Raw genomic sequence first — 14149 nt, 5'->3', positions numbered from 1 at the left:
TATAGGGTAAAACAACGTTCCACTTTTTGGAAACCGTTGTTTCATATATTGTAGCAAAAATTTCATGAGGAGATTTGACTGTGTTTCAGCCTTTTACAAGATTAAAACATTTTTTATTTATTTAGTGAAATATTTTCGATCTACTTAATTAAATAGCGTTCGATTTTTGAAAAAAAGAAAAAGAAAATCAGGCGCCTGAGGGATTCTGGTCGGTGGCTATACGGGACAAGATTATATCAGACACGATCGATCTAGCTAGGATTACTACTCTAGGAGTCCCTGACTACATGTACTTAGATTAGATCGACGACCTTAATTAATTTGGCATCAGTTGACAATTTTTTCGATCCTCCGCTATCCTCATCCTCGCCGGCCGCGCATTGAGACATGTCGACCACCAACGACGAAGCTACGACGTCGTCGTCGCCTCCTTCAGAATTAGATGCTCTCGACACCGTCGCCAAGGCAGTCGGCGACGCCGTTCGCTTCGCGTTCAAGATGGATACTAAGACCACCTTCCTCGCCAACGGCCTCGCCGATTTCGTCACCTCCGCCGCCTCCGCCGCCGCACGCGACGCGCTCTCCCCCATCTTCGCCAAGTTGGCAGCCGCCGAGCCGCCGCCGCCACCCAGTACAACGGCGCCGATCATCGCGGCGCCGGCGTGGGCGCCCCTCCTGCAGTTTGCGGCGACGCAACAGATAATCCTGATCAGTGCGAGGCTGTTCGTGTTCGGCGTCTCCAAGAAGCGCACCACCGAGCGCGACCTCCGCCGCCACTTCAAGCGCTACGGGTATGTGGCCGACATCTGGCTGCGCCGTCGCGGCGGCTACGCCTTCGTCCAGTTCATGATACCCTCCCACGCCGCCCTCGCCCTCGCCGATAAAAACCAGGTCGTCAATGGCCGGAAGGTAACGTCATCGTTGCACGGAAACCGTTCTAAACACTCGGGCTTTTCTTGCATATCATTATGAAAAAATTTAAAGTTTTGACATGACAGGTTAATATGTAATATATCACTTCACAAACATGCAAGTTCAAATTAGACTTCTACAAGTTGTAACAAAAATAACAAATTTGACTGTGATTCTGTGAATATATGTATACTGGTTAGAGTTTAATTTGTTATTTTTGTTGTTACAACTTGTAGAAGACTAATTTGAACTTGCATATTTGTGAATTGATATATTACATATTAATCTATCTGTATTTTTTTTTGAAAATTTTTCATAATCAATTAGTTGACATGAAAGAAACAAGTGGACGTCCACCCGAGAGATTAGAATCCATCATCGTCGTTGCACTGCTACATGCATGCCTACGTACTAGGGGAATAACCACCCGGGAAAGCGTTTTCATCCTTTGAGCCAATATTATTCTCTAGTTTATTACATATCATCTAAACCATTATCAATAAAATTGTAAAGAATTTACAAGATAGATTAACATGAGATATATCATGTCACAACATGCTAGTTTAAATTCGATTTTATGTCATAACAAAAAATAACTCTGAATTTATATATATTAACTAGTTTTAGTTTAGTTTATTTTTTTATTATAACTTCTAGAAGTCGATTTTGAACTTGCATGTTTGTAAGTGATATCTAATATTAATCTACCTTATCAAATGTTGTTAATTTTTTTATAACTATTTAGGTAACATATAAGAAACTAACGGTATGAAAATCCATCTCCATAGTAACCTGACCCTATGAGTATACTTATATGAGTATGGAGTGAATTTTGCAACATCATTGGTCAGTTAATTAGTTATTAACTTCAGCTCGATAAATAATACTCCCTCCATCCCAAAAAGAACCAATTCCTGCTTGACCAGATTCATAGCCAGGAATTGGTTCTTTTTGTGACGGAGGGAGTACTCTTTTGTTTTATGTTTGACGTCGTTGATTTTTTACTTACATTTGACTATTCATTTTATTAAAAATATACAAATATGTATTTGTAATGGTAAAAAAAAGAATAATAAATGATGATTAGATATTCTTTTCCTGGAAAGAGAATGATGTCTAAAAGGCAAATGCGTCAAACATAAGAAAATGGAGGTAGTAGCTAAACTTCTTTTTTATCAAAAAAAAAGTAGCTAAACTTCTGAATAAAGTAACAAGGTGATTATTGTGTTGATTGGTCCTCTTTGTTTTACAGAATTAGTCGGCTACTTTGGCCCTTAGCCCCTTATAGACATGTTTCTTTATATGATTAATTAATCACATGCCTTAATTATATATTATGCAGCTATACATTGAAATAGCGCAACCAAAATTACCAGTAGAAAGACCAATGGCCAAGTACCTCTGCCAGCGGGTTTGTCCAGTTGATAACTCGCTTGTTCGGATTGGAGACAGGGTCCTCTCAACACTTGCATTGCTTGGCAATTACTATAAAGCAAGTGATTACATTACTAACCTCAAAAGATACGGTTTCATGGAGGGTAACATGCTCATGTTTGACAGCGTTGTCGACTATATCTCGGAGGATTGCCAACGTTGTTCTGTGAGTTTCGTAGTAAAGAAAAGTGATGCCAACAAGCCTGCAGTCCACTACGGAAACAACATTTCTTCTACTACTCCTTCTGTAGGGGATGATGCTACTGCAAAATTTTGCCGGTACTGTCTACAATTTGTGACTCCCGGTGATAGCAGCAACTGTGGCGAGTTGATCCATAATGATTCGAGCCTCATCTACCAAGAATCGTTTCGTCGTTTTAATTATGGTCTTAAAATTAATGACAAGTGGTTTCCTGTTGGAGCCTTTGTTGGAGATATGTCTAGTGCCGAGGCTGAAGAACTTGAGAATTTTTACCGTCCATTGAGTATCTGCAGGCTCAAAGATGATCAAATTGGTAATAATTTTCAAACCTATAAAGGTCTTAGGTAAGGGGATCCTTTATATCTCCAATTCTTTTTAATATAGTGGTTGATATGCTTACTTTACTGATTGAGAGGGCTAAAGATGTTGGTTCTATAAATGGTGTAATTCCTCATTTAGTGTATGATGGTTTATCTATATTACAATATACAGATGATACTATCATTTTTCTAGAGCATGATTTACATCAAGCAAAGAATCTAAAATTGATTTTATCCGTATTTGAAAAGCTTTCTGGTTTAAAAATTAATTTTCACAAAAGTGAATTATTTTGCTTCGGTCAAGCGAAGGATCATTACGATCAATATTCTAATATCTTTGGTTGTAAGTTAGGCTCTTTTCCTGTCAAATATCTTAGTATTCCAATGTATTTTAGAAAGCTTGGTACGTAACAAAGACTGGAAGGTTATTGAACAAAGAATTGAGAAAAAACTTAGTAGTTGGAAAGGTAAACATATGTCTGTTGGTGGTAGATTGGTGTTGACTAATTATGTACTTTCAAGTTTAGCTATGTTTATGATTTCCTTTTTTGAGATACCGAAAGGGGTGCTTTAAAAAATTGATTATTATAGATCTCGCTTTTTTGGCAAGGAGATTTTCATAAGGAAAGGTACAGACTTACTAGATGGGATATCATCTACCAGCCCAAAGATCAGGGTTTAGGGGTTCATAATTTGGAAATAGAAAATAAATGTTTTTTGGACAAATGATTTTTTAAGTTAATTAATGAACAAGGGGTTTGGCGAGACTTATTGAGGAGGAAATATCTTCATAATAAGTCTATTACCCAAGTTGATAAGAAGCAATGTGACTCATTTTTGGTCAGGTTTCATGAAAGTTAAGGGTACTTTCTTAAACATGGGTTCCTGTATTATGAATAATGTGGAACAAACTAGATTTTGGAAAGATAAATGGTTAGATAAGGCCTTTAAAGATAAGTATCTTTCTTTATATGCCATTGTCCGAAGGAAAGGTTCTTCAATTGCTAGTGTTATGAGATCTGTTCCATTTAATGTTTCTTTTAAGAGAGTTTTAGTTGGTCAGAATCTTGTTTTTTAACATGAGTTGTGTGTTTCTATTGTACATATCAAATTGAATCATTCTTATGATTGTTTTAGATGGAACTTTAATCAGAATGTCGCGGTTAGATCAATGTATCTTGTTTTAATTAATAATGGCTATATTGAGAGAAATAAAATGATATGGAAGCTTAAGATGCCGCTTAAGATTAAAATCTTCATGTGGTACTTACTTAAAGGAGTTGTGTTAACCAAAGACAATTTAGCAAGACTGAATTGGAATGGTAGTTTAAGATGTTGTTTTTTATGAAAAATAAGAATATTCAACATCTTTTTATGGATTGTCATTATGCAAAGTTTATATGGAGAGCAATGTAGTATTTTTTTGGTCTATACCCTCCTAGTAATATATCACATATTTTTGATGGTTGGCTTTTGCGGGTGGACAAGAAAATGAGTAAACTTATACTTGTGGGAGAGCAGGAATAATTTGGTTTTTGACAAATCTCCATCTATCACATATATGCAGGTAATCTTCAGGGCAACATATTAGCTCCGGTGTTGGGCCCAGCTACAAAGGTATGATGAAAATGGTGACTTTATAAAGGTTGCATACCGTAAGCTTGAGACGACAATTATGCAACTTTTGCCAATTATGGTTGGAGATTCACCAATAGACTTCAATAATGTGTTCTTCTTATCGTAGATGGGTTATTTCTTATTTTAGGTGCGTGTTCTCAATGTTTGGTTGAACCACACTCTTTTTTGAATGCAACTTTATAATAATTGGCTGTAGCACTTTTTGACCAAAGGCCGGGATATTCTATTCCATTATCTTAAAAAAAAAAACTGCAGGCCCCCAGTTCGTTCTCAAGAATTATAGAATTATTTGAGTTATTTTATCATGTCATGATTCTTGTTAAAAATTAACTGTTACATCCAATGGAATATCCATGTACTTTTTGCGTGCTTTGTTTTCCTCTTCATTCATCAACTAATAATGTTCGGCCCTTTTTTTACTGCAATAATCCATATGTATACTGTATATGTACGTAGTTTGAGAATCGATAACACGTACGTATGTCCTCAATAATTGTGCATGATGCAATTATCAAGTGTTTTGCATTTCATTGCTCTATTAATTGAACCGGTGTTTTTTTCACCAAAATATTGGGGTTGTGTTTTGCTATATATGGGCAGAGTTCATTTTAACTAGGAAGATAGCCCACGCATTTGCGCGGTTATGCGCATTAGTTTGTTTCGAAAATAGTTCTAACAAAACAAATTAAAAATTAAAGTAACGTATTTTCTATTTTGAATTGAGTGTTCTTTATATCTCTCTTTCATGAAGAAATCTCAACAAACTTTCATTGGTTTTTTTTACCATCCTACTAGCCCTCTCTTTAATTACAAACTTTTATTGGTTGAGAGCGTTTGTATGGAGTTTATTTGATTTTTACTATATAATAGATAGTTAACATAGCATTTCTGTACTGAGATGCAAGCTAGAAAACTTGGATAAAAAAGTGAGTAGGTGAGATAATAGGAGATAAAATGATGGGTCCACCATATTAAGTGAAAATCAATGATATGATGTTTTCCTTTTTTTTCTCGGATTTTTTATAGATTTCTCTAATTTATTAGAGCGCCACGTGATGGTTTAGTAGCGTTTGTAGAAGTCACGTAGCGGCTTAAGAGCGTTTCTAAAAAAATTAGTGCACTTTTATATATAACCTGGTTTTTTCGGCTTTATCTTTTTAATTTCCGATCGTAACGATCGTACGTTACGTTCATATAACCATAACAAGTAATTTTTTTGGGTCATGTAATTTTTTTTTGGTAGTATACATACATACATTCCTCTCCATCCATATGCATTGGACAGGAAGGATCTTTTTTGGTTTTTTTTCTGTTTACGAATAGTACATCGTACCTTCCTCTCCATCCATATACATCAGATCCATATTAGAAAGAATGATTTTAATATATTTAATCTAATGGCTTGAAATATCGGATTCACCAATTTAAGTGAAAATTAAGGGCTAGATGTTTTTCTTTTTTATCAGAATTTGTTGGATTTTCTTTAATTTATTAGAGTGCCATATGGCGGCTTGAGAGCGTTTTTAGGAAGCCACGTGGCTACTTGAGAGCGTTTGTAGAAAGATTAATGGACTTTTAATATATAATAATAGATAATAGATTGAGTGACAATGAGATTCCTTATTATATCCCATAAAACTTCTAACTATGTATCTAAACATAACTTGGATTTTATAGAACAGAGGGAGGGAGTAGATGACTTATTGGCTCTGTTTAGTCCCAAAATAAAAATTTTCACGCTGTCACATGGAATGTTTGGACACATGCATGGAGTATTAATTGTAGGAAAAAACCAATTACACATATTGCGTGTAAATTGCAAGACGAATCTTTTAATCCTAATTGCGCCATGATTTGATAATGTATTACTACAGTAAACATTTGCTAATGATGGATTAATTAGGCTGACGGAATCTGTAATTTGTTTTGTTATTAGACTACGTTTAATACTTTTCAAATGTGTGTCCGTATATTTAATGTGACAACCAAACCCAAAAATTTTTCCTGAACTAATTAAACAAGGCCTAATTGTTGTGAATAACGTACCACCGATGTTGTAGTACGTACGACTTGTGCCGCCAACCAACAATTGGAGGGAGTGAGGCCCGTGTGAAGATTGCTTGTTGGTCACTTGGAGTCAGGATTTACAAAACCAATGGTGATCACGTGTGATAACCTTGTCAGTTTTTAAAACCACGATGAAACCTCACGGTAACCCTATAGTTAAACCACTTTACCGTAAGGTTTGACAACCCAACCCAAAACGATTCGGGGAGAAGCCATGGATATAGGTTCTTGGCCTGCCACCACCAGTGGGTGGACATCACCTATGCGATGTGCGATGCGCGATGCGATCAGAATCGTCTGTCAGGAGAGGTGGAGGCGAGCCTGTCACCTCCGACCACTGCAGCAACCACCGCCGCCGGAAGCTGCCGTGCAGAGCACGCTACCTCCATCTATATAAGAAGCTGATCTCCTCTCTCTCTCTCTCTCTCTGACCCCTTCGTCCCCACCACTCCTCATTTCAAACCAAACCACGCCCGCGCGGCCGCCTCCATCGATCGAGATTCGAGAGGAGAGCTCGATCGACATGTCCAATCCAAACTTCCCCCGCTTCCCCGTCCCCGGCCATGGTCGAGAGCCTCAGCCGGGAGGCGCCACCTCTTCCTCCTCGCCGGGATCCCGCTTCAATGGCCTCAACTCCGGGGCGGCGCCATTCGTTCCTCGGATGGTGGAGGGCGCCGGGCTCGCCGGCAGGATGATGTTCGGGTCAGGCGCCGCGGCCGGCACCGGCGCTACTACCAGGAGCCTCGCCCTCGCCGCGGCCGTTCCCCGCGGCGCCACCAGTGTGCTCGCTGGCCCTACCGCCGCCGCCGACTTCGCCCCCAGCAGCCGCGACATCGTCTACGTCCCCGTCAACCACGACGTTCCCTTACTCCCCATCGGCCACCACGTCAACTTGGGCTCCGCCTCCGCCGCCGGCGACGCCATGATCAGCTCCTCCGGCGCTCCCGCTGGAGCTCACCAGTACATGACCAACCCATACGCCGGAGACGCCATGATCAACTCTCCGCCCTCGCTGTCGCTGGTGCTCACCCGCACATGGTCAACCCACTGTACGTCGGCGCTTCCTCCTCGCGACTCCCCACTGCTTCCGCCGAGTGCTACAGGGATTGGCTGGAATGGCTGCACGACACCATGGCAGAACAGCAGCCGCCGCCGCCCCCAGTTCAATTCAAATCACACCGCCTCGCCCCCTCCACCGACATGGCCGATCCCAACGGCCACCACCGCCGCCTCCCCGCCGGTGCCCCAGGCCGCCTCAACTTGGGCTCCGCCTCCGCCGACTTCGCCCCCAGCAGCCGCGACACCATCTACGTCCCCGCCAACCGCGACAATCCCTTACTCCCCATCGGCCAGTTTCCTCAGGACCACGTCAAGTCGGGCTCCGCCTCCGCCGCCGTCGACATGATCAACTCCTCCGCCGGCGACGACAACGCCAGAGATTTCTCCTCCTCCCCGCGGCTGGATGTGATTGCAGAAGCACAGGGTGCTGCATGGGGTTGGGATGCTCTGTGGGAAGACACGGGATTCGCTCACTGCCTTCATGATCCCAAGACCGTGCTCTGCTGGCGATACATGTATGGAGGCGACGACTACTGTGATTTGGGATGCGATTGCTTTGACGCTCACAGTTACAATGATCTGCAATCAAAGATCAGGACAGGCGTCGCCGCCGCCAGCAGAAGCTATTCGGTTCCTCACCCTGACCTAGTGAGTTCACTGTCGAATTGATTTGACGCCGGCATTATTATTATTGTGAATTGATTCGATGACTAATTCCCAATTGTTTTTCTCTTTTCAGGATCTCGACTTGTCCGACGTCAGCCAGTTCGCCGGCGTTTTCTCCTCGCAGCAACAACCCCCTGCTTCCGACGAGTGGAACTTTGCAGTCGGGAACATGCAGCAGCGTTCGATGACGCCCTCCGCCAGCAGCCGCGCCGCTGCCGCTACCGACGCGGACGGAGAGGATCCACCGCCGCCGCCGCCACACCCTCCATCTCCATCGGCAGAGGGGTCTGCGTCTCCTCCTACGACGCCGGGGACACCAACTACTGGAGCCGATGAGAAGAACGTCGGCGAGCTCAACGACGTCGACTACCCGCTACTTCTCCCCGACGCCCCCGCCCCAGCACCCGCACCTGCACCGGCGCCGCCACCGCCACCGCCACCGCCACCGCCACGGCCACGGCCACGGCCACCGACGATGACGAGAGAAGCCGCAAGGCGCGGCTGTGCGAGCGGTGGATGCAGGATGGGGAATGCCCAAATGGGAACGGCTGTCATGACGCCCACGGCTTGGAGGATCAGATAAGGGTGGCAGTGAAGAAGACGACCGACCGCGGACATCGGTACACGGACTACTTGTTGGGACAGTGCAGGAATGGAGTCAACTGCACTAGACTCCATGATGTTGGTCCTTGATCGTTCATAGGAATGGAGGATCAGGATCGGAGGAAACGCCCAGTTTCGGAGTCTCGATGATGATGATCTTACTGAATGTCTGAATCAGATGTTTTGTTTCTGTTTGTGGGTGGTCAGATCGATGAACCACTGCGTGTTTTCTGTTGTTCTCAGGTCGATCCGTCTTGAACCCATTTGGTTTGATTCGACTAGTAGTGTCCGTCCTGAGAAAAACTTGATGCATTGATCATATTGTTGATTTGTGTGCTTGAATTCTGGTTTTTGGATTCCGTTATCTCCATCAAGTATTGCTGCTTGCTTTCCTGGTTGTGTTCGGACTCAGATCAGGTGAGTGATATATTTCAATATTTGTGTTCATACTCAGATCAGATGAACAGTGTGTGACTGGTGAAAGAGTTGGTTGTAGTAACAGCTTACTCGGCTAATAATTGATATGCAGTTTGACATTCCAATATATGCACATGGATCTTACTCAGCTAGAAAGGTTCATAAACTGTTCTGAGAATCGTCATCACATATATGAAACTACTAGTGCAGGAACAAGAGAAACCTTGATGGAACATTAGTTGGAACTGAACTTGTGAATTACGGAGTATATCTCAGATATTTTCAGTTAGATTTATAAGTTTGTACATTTTCTGCATGCAGCCACACCATGCAGGGTACAATTAAACCTGTCTCAACAAAGCAGTACTCAGACTGAACCTTTTGTTTAAAAATAAAGTAGTGCAACTAAATTTTTGTTTTATAACAGCGACCTCACTTTGGTTGCTTAGACTTAACCAGCTACGGGCATGCACTATTCAGTGTACTAGTAGCAACCAAAGTGAGGTCGCTGGATATGCCTAACCAGCGACGATCTCGTTACAGTCACGTCCCTTTCTAAAACTTAAATGCCATGGAAAAAATTTCTTTGCACTCCCTGGAAAAATTTACAAATGAATGGACATTTCGATCTCCTACAAAATTACTTTGGAAATACGGAATGGCCCATGTGGCTTCTCTGGGAGCCCATTCGTGTTCCTCAAGTAAAAAAGACCACATCTGTGATGAACTTACTTTGGGCCGAAAGCAAATATCTTTTGGCCCACTAAACCTTGCTTCACCTTCTTCCTTCGCCCAGAGCAAAGCAAGCGCGACTCGAAGCTTCTCAACCCCGAGCTCGCCAGCAACTTGCACCGTGGACGCTGTCGTACAGCGCAAGCTACCCCTCGCCTATATAAGACAGCCTCTTTCTCTCTCTCTGACGGTCTGACCCCACCACGCGTCCACGCCCCCATTTGAAATCACACGCCTCGCCTCGCTCGCCCTCCATCGAGATGGCCGATCCCAACGGCCGCCGCCGCCTCCCCACCGGTGATCCAGATCAAGCCAACGCCTCCCCGTCCCGGCGAGTCTCCGCCGTCGATGGCGTCACCGGCGGCGAGGGCGGGCCCACCTACTCCCACTTCCCCCCCGGCACGTACGAGCCGACGGACGTGGCCTACGGCATCCGCGACGCGGCCAACGACGAGCGGGCGCGGGCTCGGGCTCGCCATGACCAGGGTGGCGGGGCTCATGACCACCACCACGACCGGCCCCGGCAAGACCAGCGCGGCGAGGCTCACCTCCACGACCTCCCCGGCGAGAAGAGCGAGGTCCCCGACGTCGGTCCATCTGACCAACAGGGGAAGGAAGCCTCCGACACCGACATGGCTCCATTGGCGGCGCTGGCAAAGAGATCCTACGACGTCAACTTCCCGCCGCTGCACGAGCACCGCGCCGCCCCCGTCCCCGCCCCGGCACCCGCACCGGCGGGCACCATGGGATCCTCTTCCGCACAGGTGCAGGGTGACGGGGCTCCTGACAATCACGACCACGACCCACGTCACCTACCCCGGCAAGACCAGCGCGGCGGAGCTCACCCCGACGACCTCCACGGCGAGAAGACCATCGGTTCAGGCTCCGATATCCTCGACGACTCCAAGAGAGGAATGATCAACGCCGGTCCCCAACACGGCCGCATCACCACCTCCAATGGCGGCAGCGGCAGCGGCAGCGACAAGGGCAAGGGGGTCTCCTACGCCGGGGACAAACCCGCATCTAGCTCGTCGTCCTCCAGCTCTGCTGGCCAGCAGGGGAGCGACACCGACAAAACTCCTTCGGCGGCGGCGGCGAGCTCCTACGCCGTCAACTTCCCGCCGCTGCTGCCCGCACCCGCTCCCGTCCCCGCACCCGCACCCGCACCCGCGGTCGCCGGCGCCATGGGTGTTGCCAATGCCCACCACAAGACTGCGTTGTGCAGCAAGTGGAGGAAGGGGAGGTGCCACAACGGGGGAGCGTGTCGCTACTCTCATGGCGAGGAGGAGCAACGAATTGTGCCGGAGATGAGAGTCGGCGGCGGGGGACGTCCGTGCCCGGAGCTCGCCGCCGCCAAGGGATGGTGCAGGTACGGGCTCAACTGCAAGTATTGCCATGGCGGTGTATAGGATCGAGGAGCAGCGCCATGGGAGGGGGGAGTCCTTCATCTTACAACGCTCGCGGAGGAAACACGTCAGGTTAGAGTCTGGATCATATGACTGAATCCATCCGAATCATCTGGTCAGCTGTTTTGCTTCTGTTGTGGTCAGATGAACCACTGCGTTTTTTGTTGCTAGATCGAGTCTACTCTAGTCATGCGTTTGATTTGATTCGACTCGTGAATCCATCCGAATCTGAATTCGACCAAGGACCAGTACACTTTTTGTTTCTTTTTTGGTCAGATGAACCACTGCGAGTTTTCGTTGTCAGGGTCTAGGGGAAGAAGATTACTAGAACCCATGAATTTGATTTTGAGTCCTAATAAACTTGATGCAGTGATGATATTGTTTACTGTTCTGTTATCTGCTCTTCATCTGGGGGAAGATTGCTTATGAAAATTGCTTGCTGGCAGCTGCTTGGGATTTGGGACCAGTACTGTTTGTTTCTGTTCTGGTCAGATGAACCACTGCGAGTTTTCGTTGTCAGGGACTAGAACTCCTGAATTTGATTTTTGAGTCCTAGTAAACTTGATGCATTGATGATATTGTTGATTGTTCTGATATCTGCTCTCGATCCGGGGGGGGGGGGGGGGGGGGGGGGGGGGGGTATTGCTTACTAACATTGCTTGTTTGCTGGGATTTGGGAATGTGGTGTACTAATATGGCTCTGCTTCCTCTGTCCATTTGGGAATGTTGATGCATTGATATAGTTATTTTTTTTAAATCTGCAGTTGGTATAGTTATTGGTTGTTCTGATTTCTGGATTCAATCTAGAGTAGAATGTTGCTTGCTTGGGAACATTCTTTCTTGTTTCTGGTCAGATCAGACACTGCTTATCAGGGGGTCTAGGAGAAGAAGACTTATTAGAACACATATGATTGATTCTTAAAATTTTGATGTTATTCTCAATTGTGGTCATGAATTCTGAATCCAATGGTTAACAAAATTTTGATCCTATTGGAATGATAACTTCTGATGGTGATGAGACCCTGGTCTCAATGTGCTGTCACTCTCACCTGAATCTGTGCTTCTCCACTTGAGCTGAATCTGTGTTTGTTCTGATATCTGGATTTGATTTGGGGGAAGATTGATCACTATTACAAAGTTGCTTGATATGTTGGCACAGGAGGCCTTGATGTTAGCACGCGCAGGAGACATGTTCACGTCAGGATAGAGTTTGAATTCATCTTAATCTGAACGAACCACTGTTTGTTTCAGGTCAGATCAGATCAGCCACTGTTTGTTAGGTGGTATAGGGAGAAGTCTGTAATTAGAAAGCATTTGATCAGAGTCCTAAAAAACCTTGATGCTGTTTCTGAATTGCGGTGTGAATCCTGAAAATGCAACGGTTAAAATCGTGATCTTATTGGAATGATCAGGCTGACGAGACCCTGATCTCAATGTGTTCTCACTGTTCATCGGCGGCCTCACTGTTCTAATAAAATCGTCACCTTATTAGAACCCCACAGTAGAGCTAAGCTAAGAAATACAAATCACTGTATAACTGAATCATGTAAAGCGATTATTGATGACAAGATTCTCAAAGTACATGCAGACAGAATATAGGAGTACTTCCTTTCATACATTCACTTTCTAGCTATGATCAAGCTTGCCTAAGATCGAGCGCTACTTTCTACTAAAGAGAGGAAAATATCTCCAAATATATGTTCAACCAACAGCAGCTCTGGAGGTTGAGTATGTTGGATAAGTATAGATTATTCAGCATTAGACACATCTCCAATAAAGCATCCAACAGGGAACCACTCATCAGCAACGGCAACACAGTAAGGATAATGAACAAATGATTCTTGGTAGATGAGACAAGCATCGGTATGGACCAAGCCGTCGCAGTTGCCACCGGGTGTCACGGCTCGTTGACAGTATCCGCAAAACCTTGCAGAGGTGGTCTCGCTTGCAAGACGAGTAGAAGAAATGTTTCCATGGACAGCCTTATTAGCTTCGTCACTTTTGTCAACTACAAAGCTGAAGAAAAAAAACTCGACCATCCTGTGAGATATAGTCGATGACAATATCGAAGTAGTATACTCGCTTTGCAAGTATATACTCGCTTTTTTATATACTCGCTTTCTTCACAGTTGTCAGGCAATGGACCAACGGTTGCAATGTGCCTGTCTCCAATCCGGTAGAAGGATTTACCAATCCGACAAACTCGCTGGCAAAGGTACTTGGACATTTCATTAGCTAATCCTCCTGATGACCTTTGTTGGTTGTGCTACTCTAATGTATACCTGTATAATACAGAAAAAAAGGTTTTCCGATTAATTAATTAAGGTTAAACTGTTAATTAGGCAATACTGTAGTAACTAGGTAGGCTAGGTACTTCCTCTGTTTCATATTATAAGTCGTTTGACTTTTTTTCTAGTAAAATTTCTTTAAGTTTGATCAAGTTTATAGAAAAATATAATACTAATTTTAACACGAAACAAACATATTATCAAAATATATTTAATGTTAGTTTTAAAAAACTAATTTTAGATTTTAGATTTTGCTAAATTTTTATATAAACTTAACGAAACTTAACGAAGTTTAATTAGGAAAAAAAGTCAAACGCTTGTATTATGAAACGGAACGAGTACGTACCTTGCGGCCGTTGATGAAGTGGTCCTTGTGGGCGAGAGCGCGGGCGGCGTGGGCGGGCT

General features: G+C 44.3%; 1 protein-coding gene across 1 annotated transcript; it reads left to right on the top strand.

The window, feature by feature from the left end:
- Positions 1-10310: 10310 nt before the first annotated feature.
- On the top strand, positions 10311-11533 carry LOC127778289 (zinc finger CCCH domain-containing protein 47). The gene has a single exon (XM_052304868.1). The coding sequence runs from the start codon at positions 10311-10313 to the stop codon at positions 11457-11459; it is 1149 nt and encodes a 382-aa protein (XP_052160828.1). The 3' UTR covers positions 11460-11533.
- The last annotated feature ends 2616 nt before the right edge of the window (positions 11534-14149 follow it).

The sequence above is a fragment of the Oryza glaberrima genome, chromosome 7 (genome assembly GCF_000147395.1).
Source record: "Oryza glaberrima chromosome 7, OglaRS2, whole genome shotgun sequence".
NCBI lineage: Eukaryota > Viridiplantae > Streptophyta > Magnoliopsida > Poales > Poaceae > Oryza > Oryza glaberrima.
The sequence above is the reverse complement of the archived record's forward strand: the minus strand, read 5'-3'. Positions and strand labels throughout refer to the sequence as shown.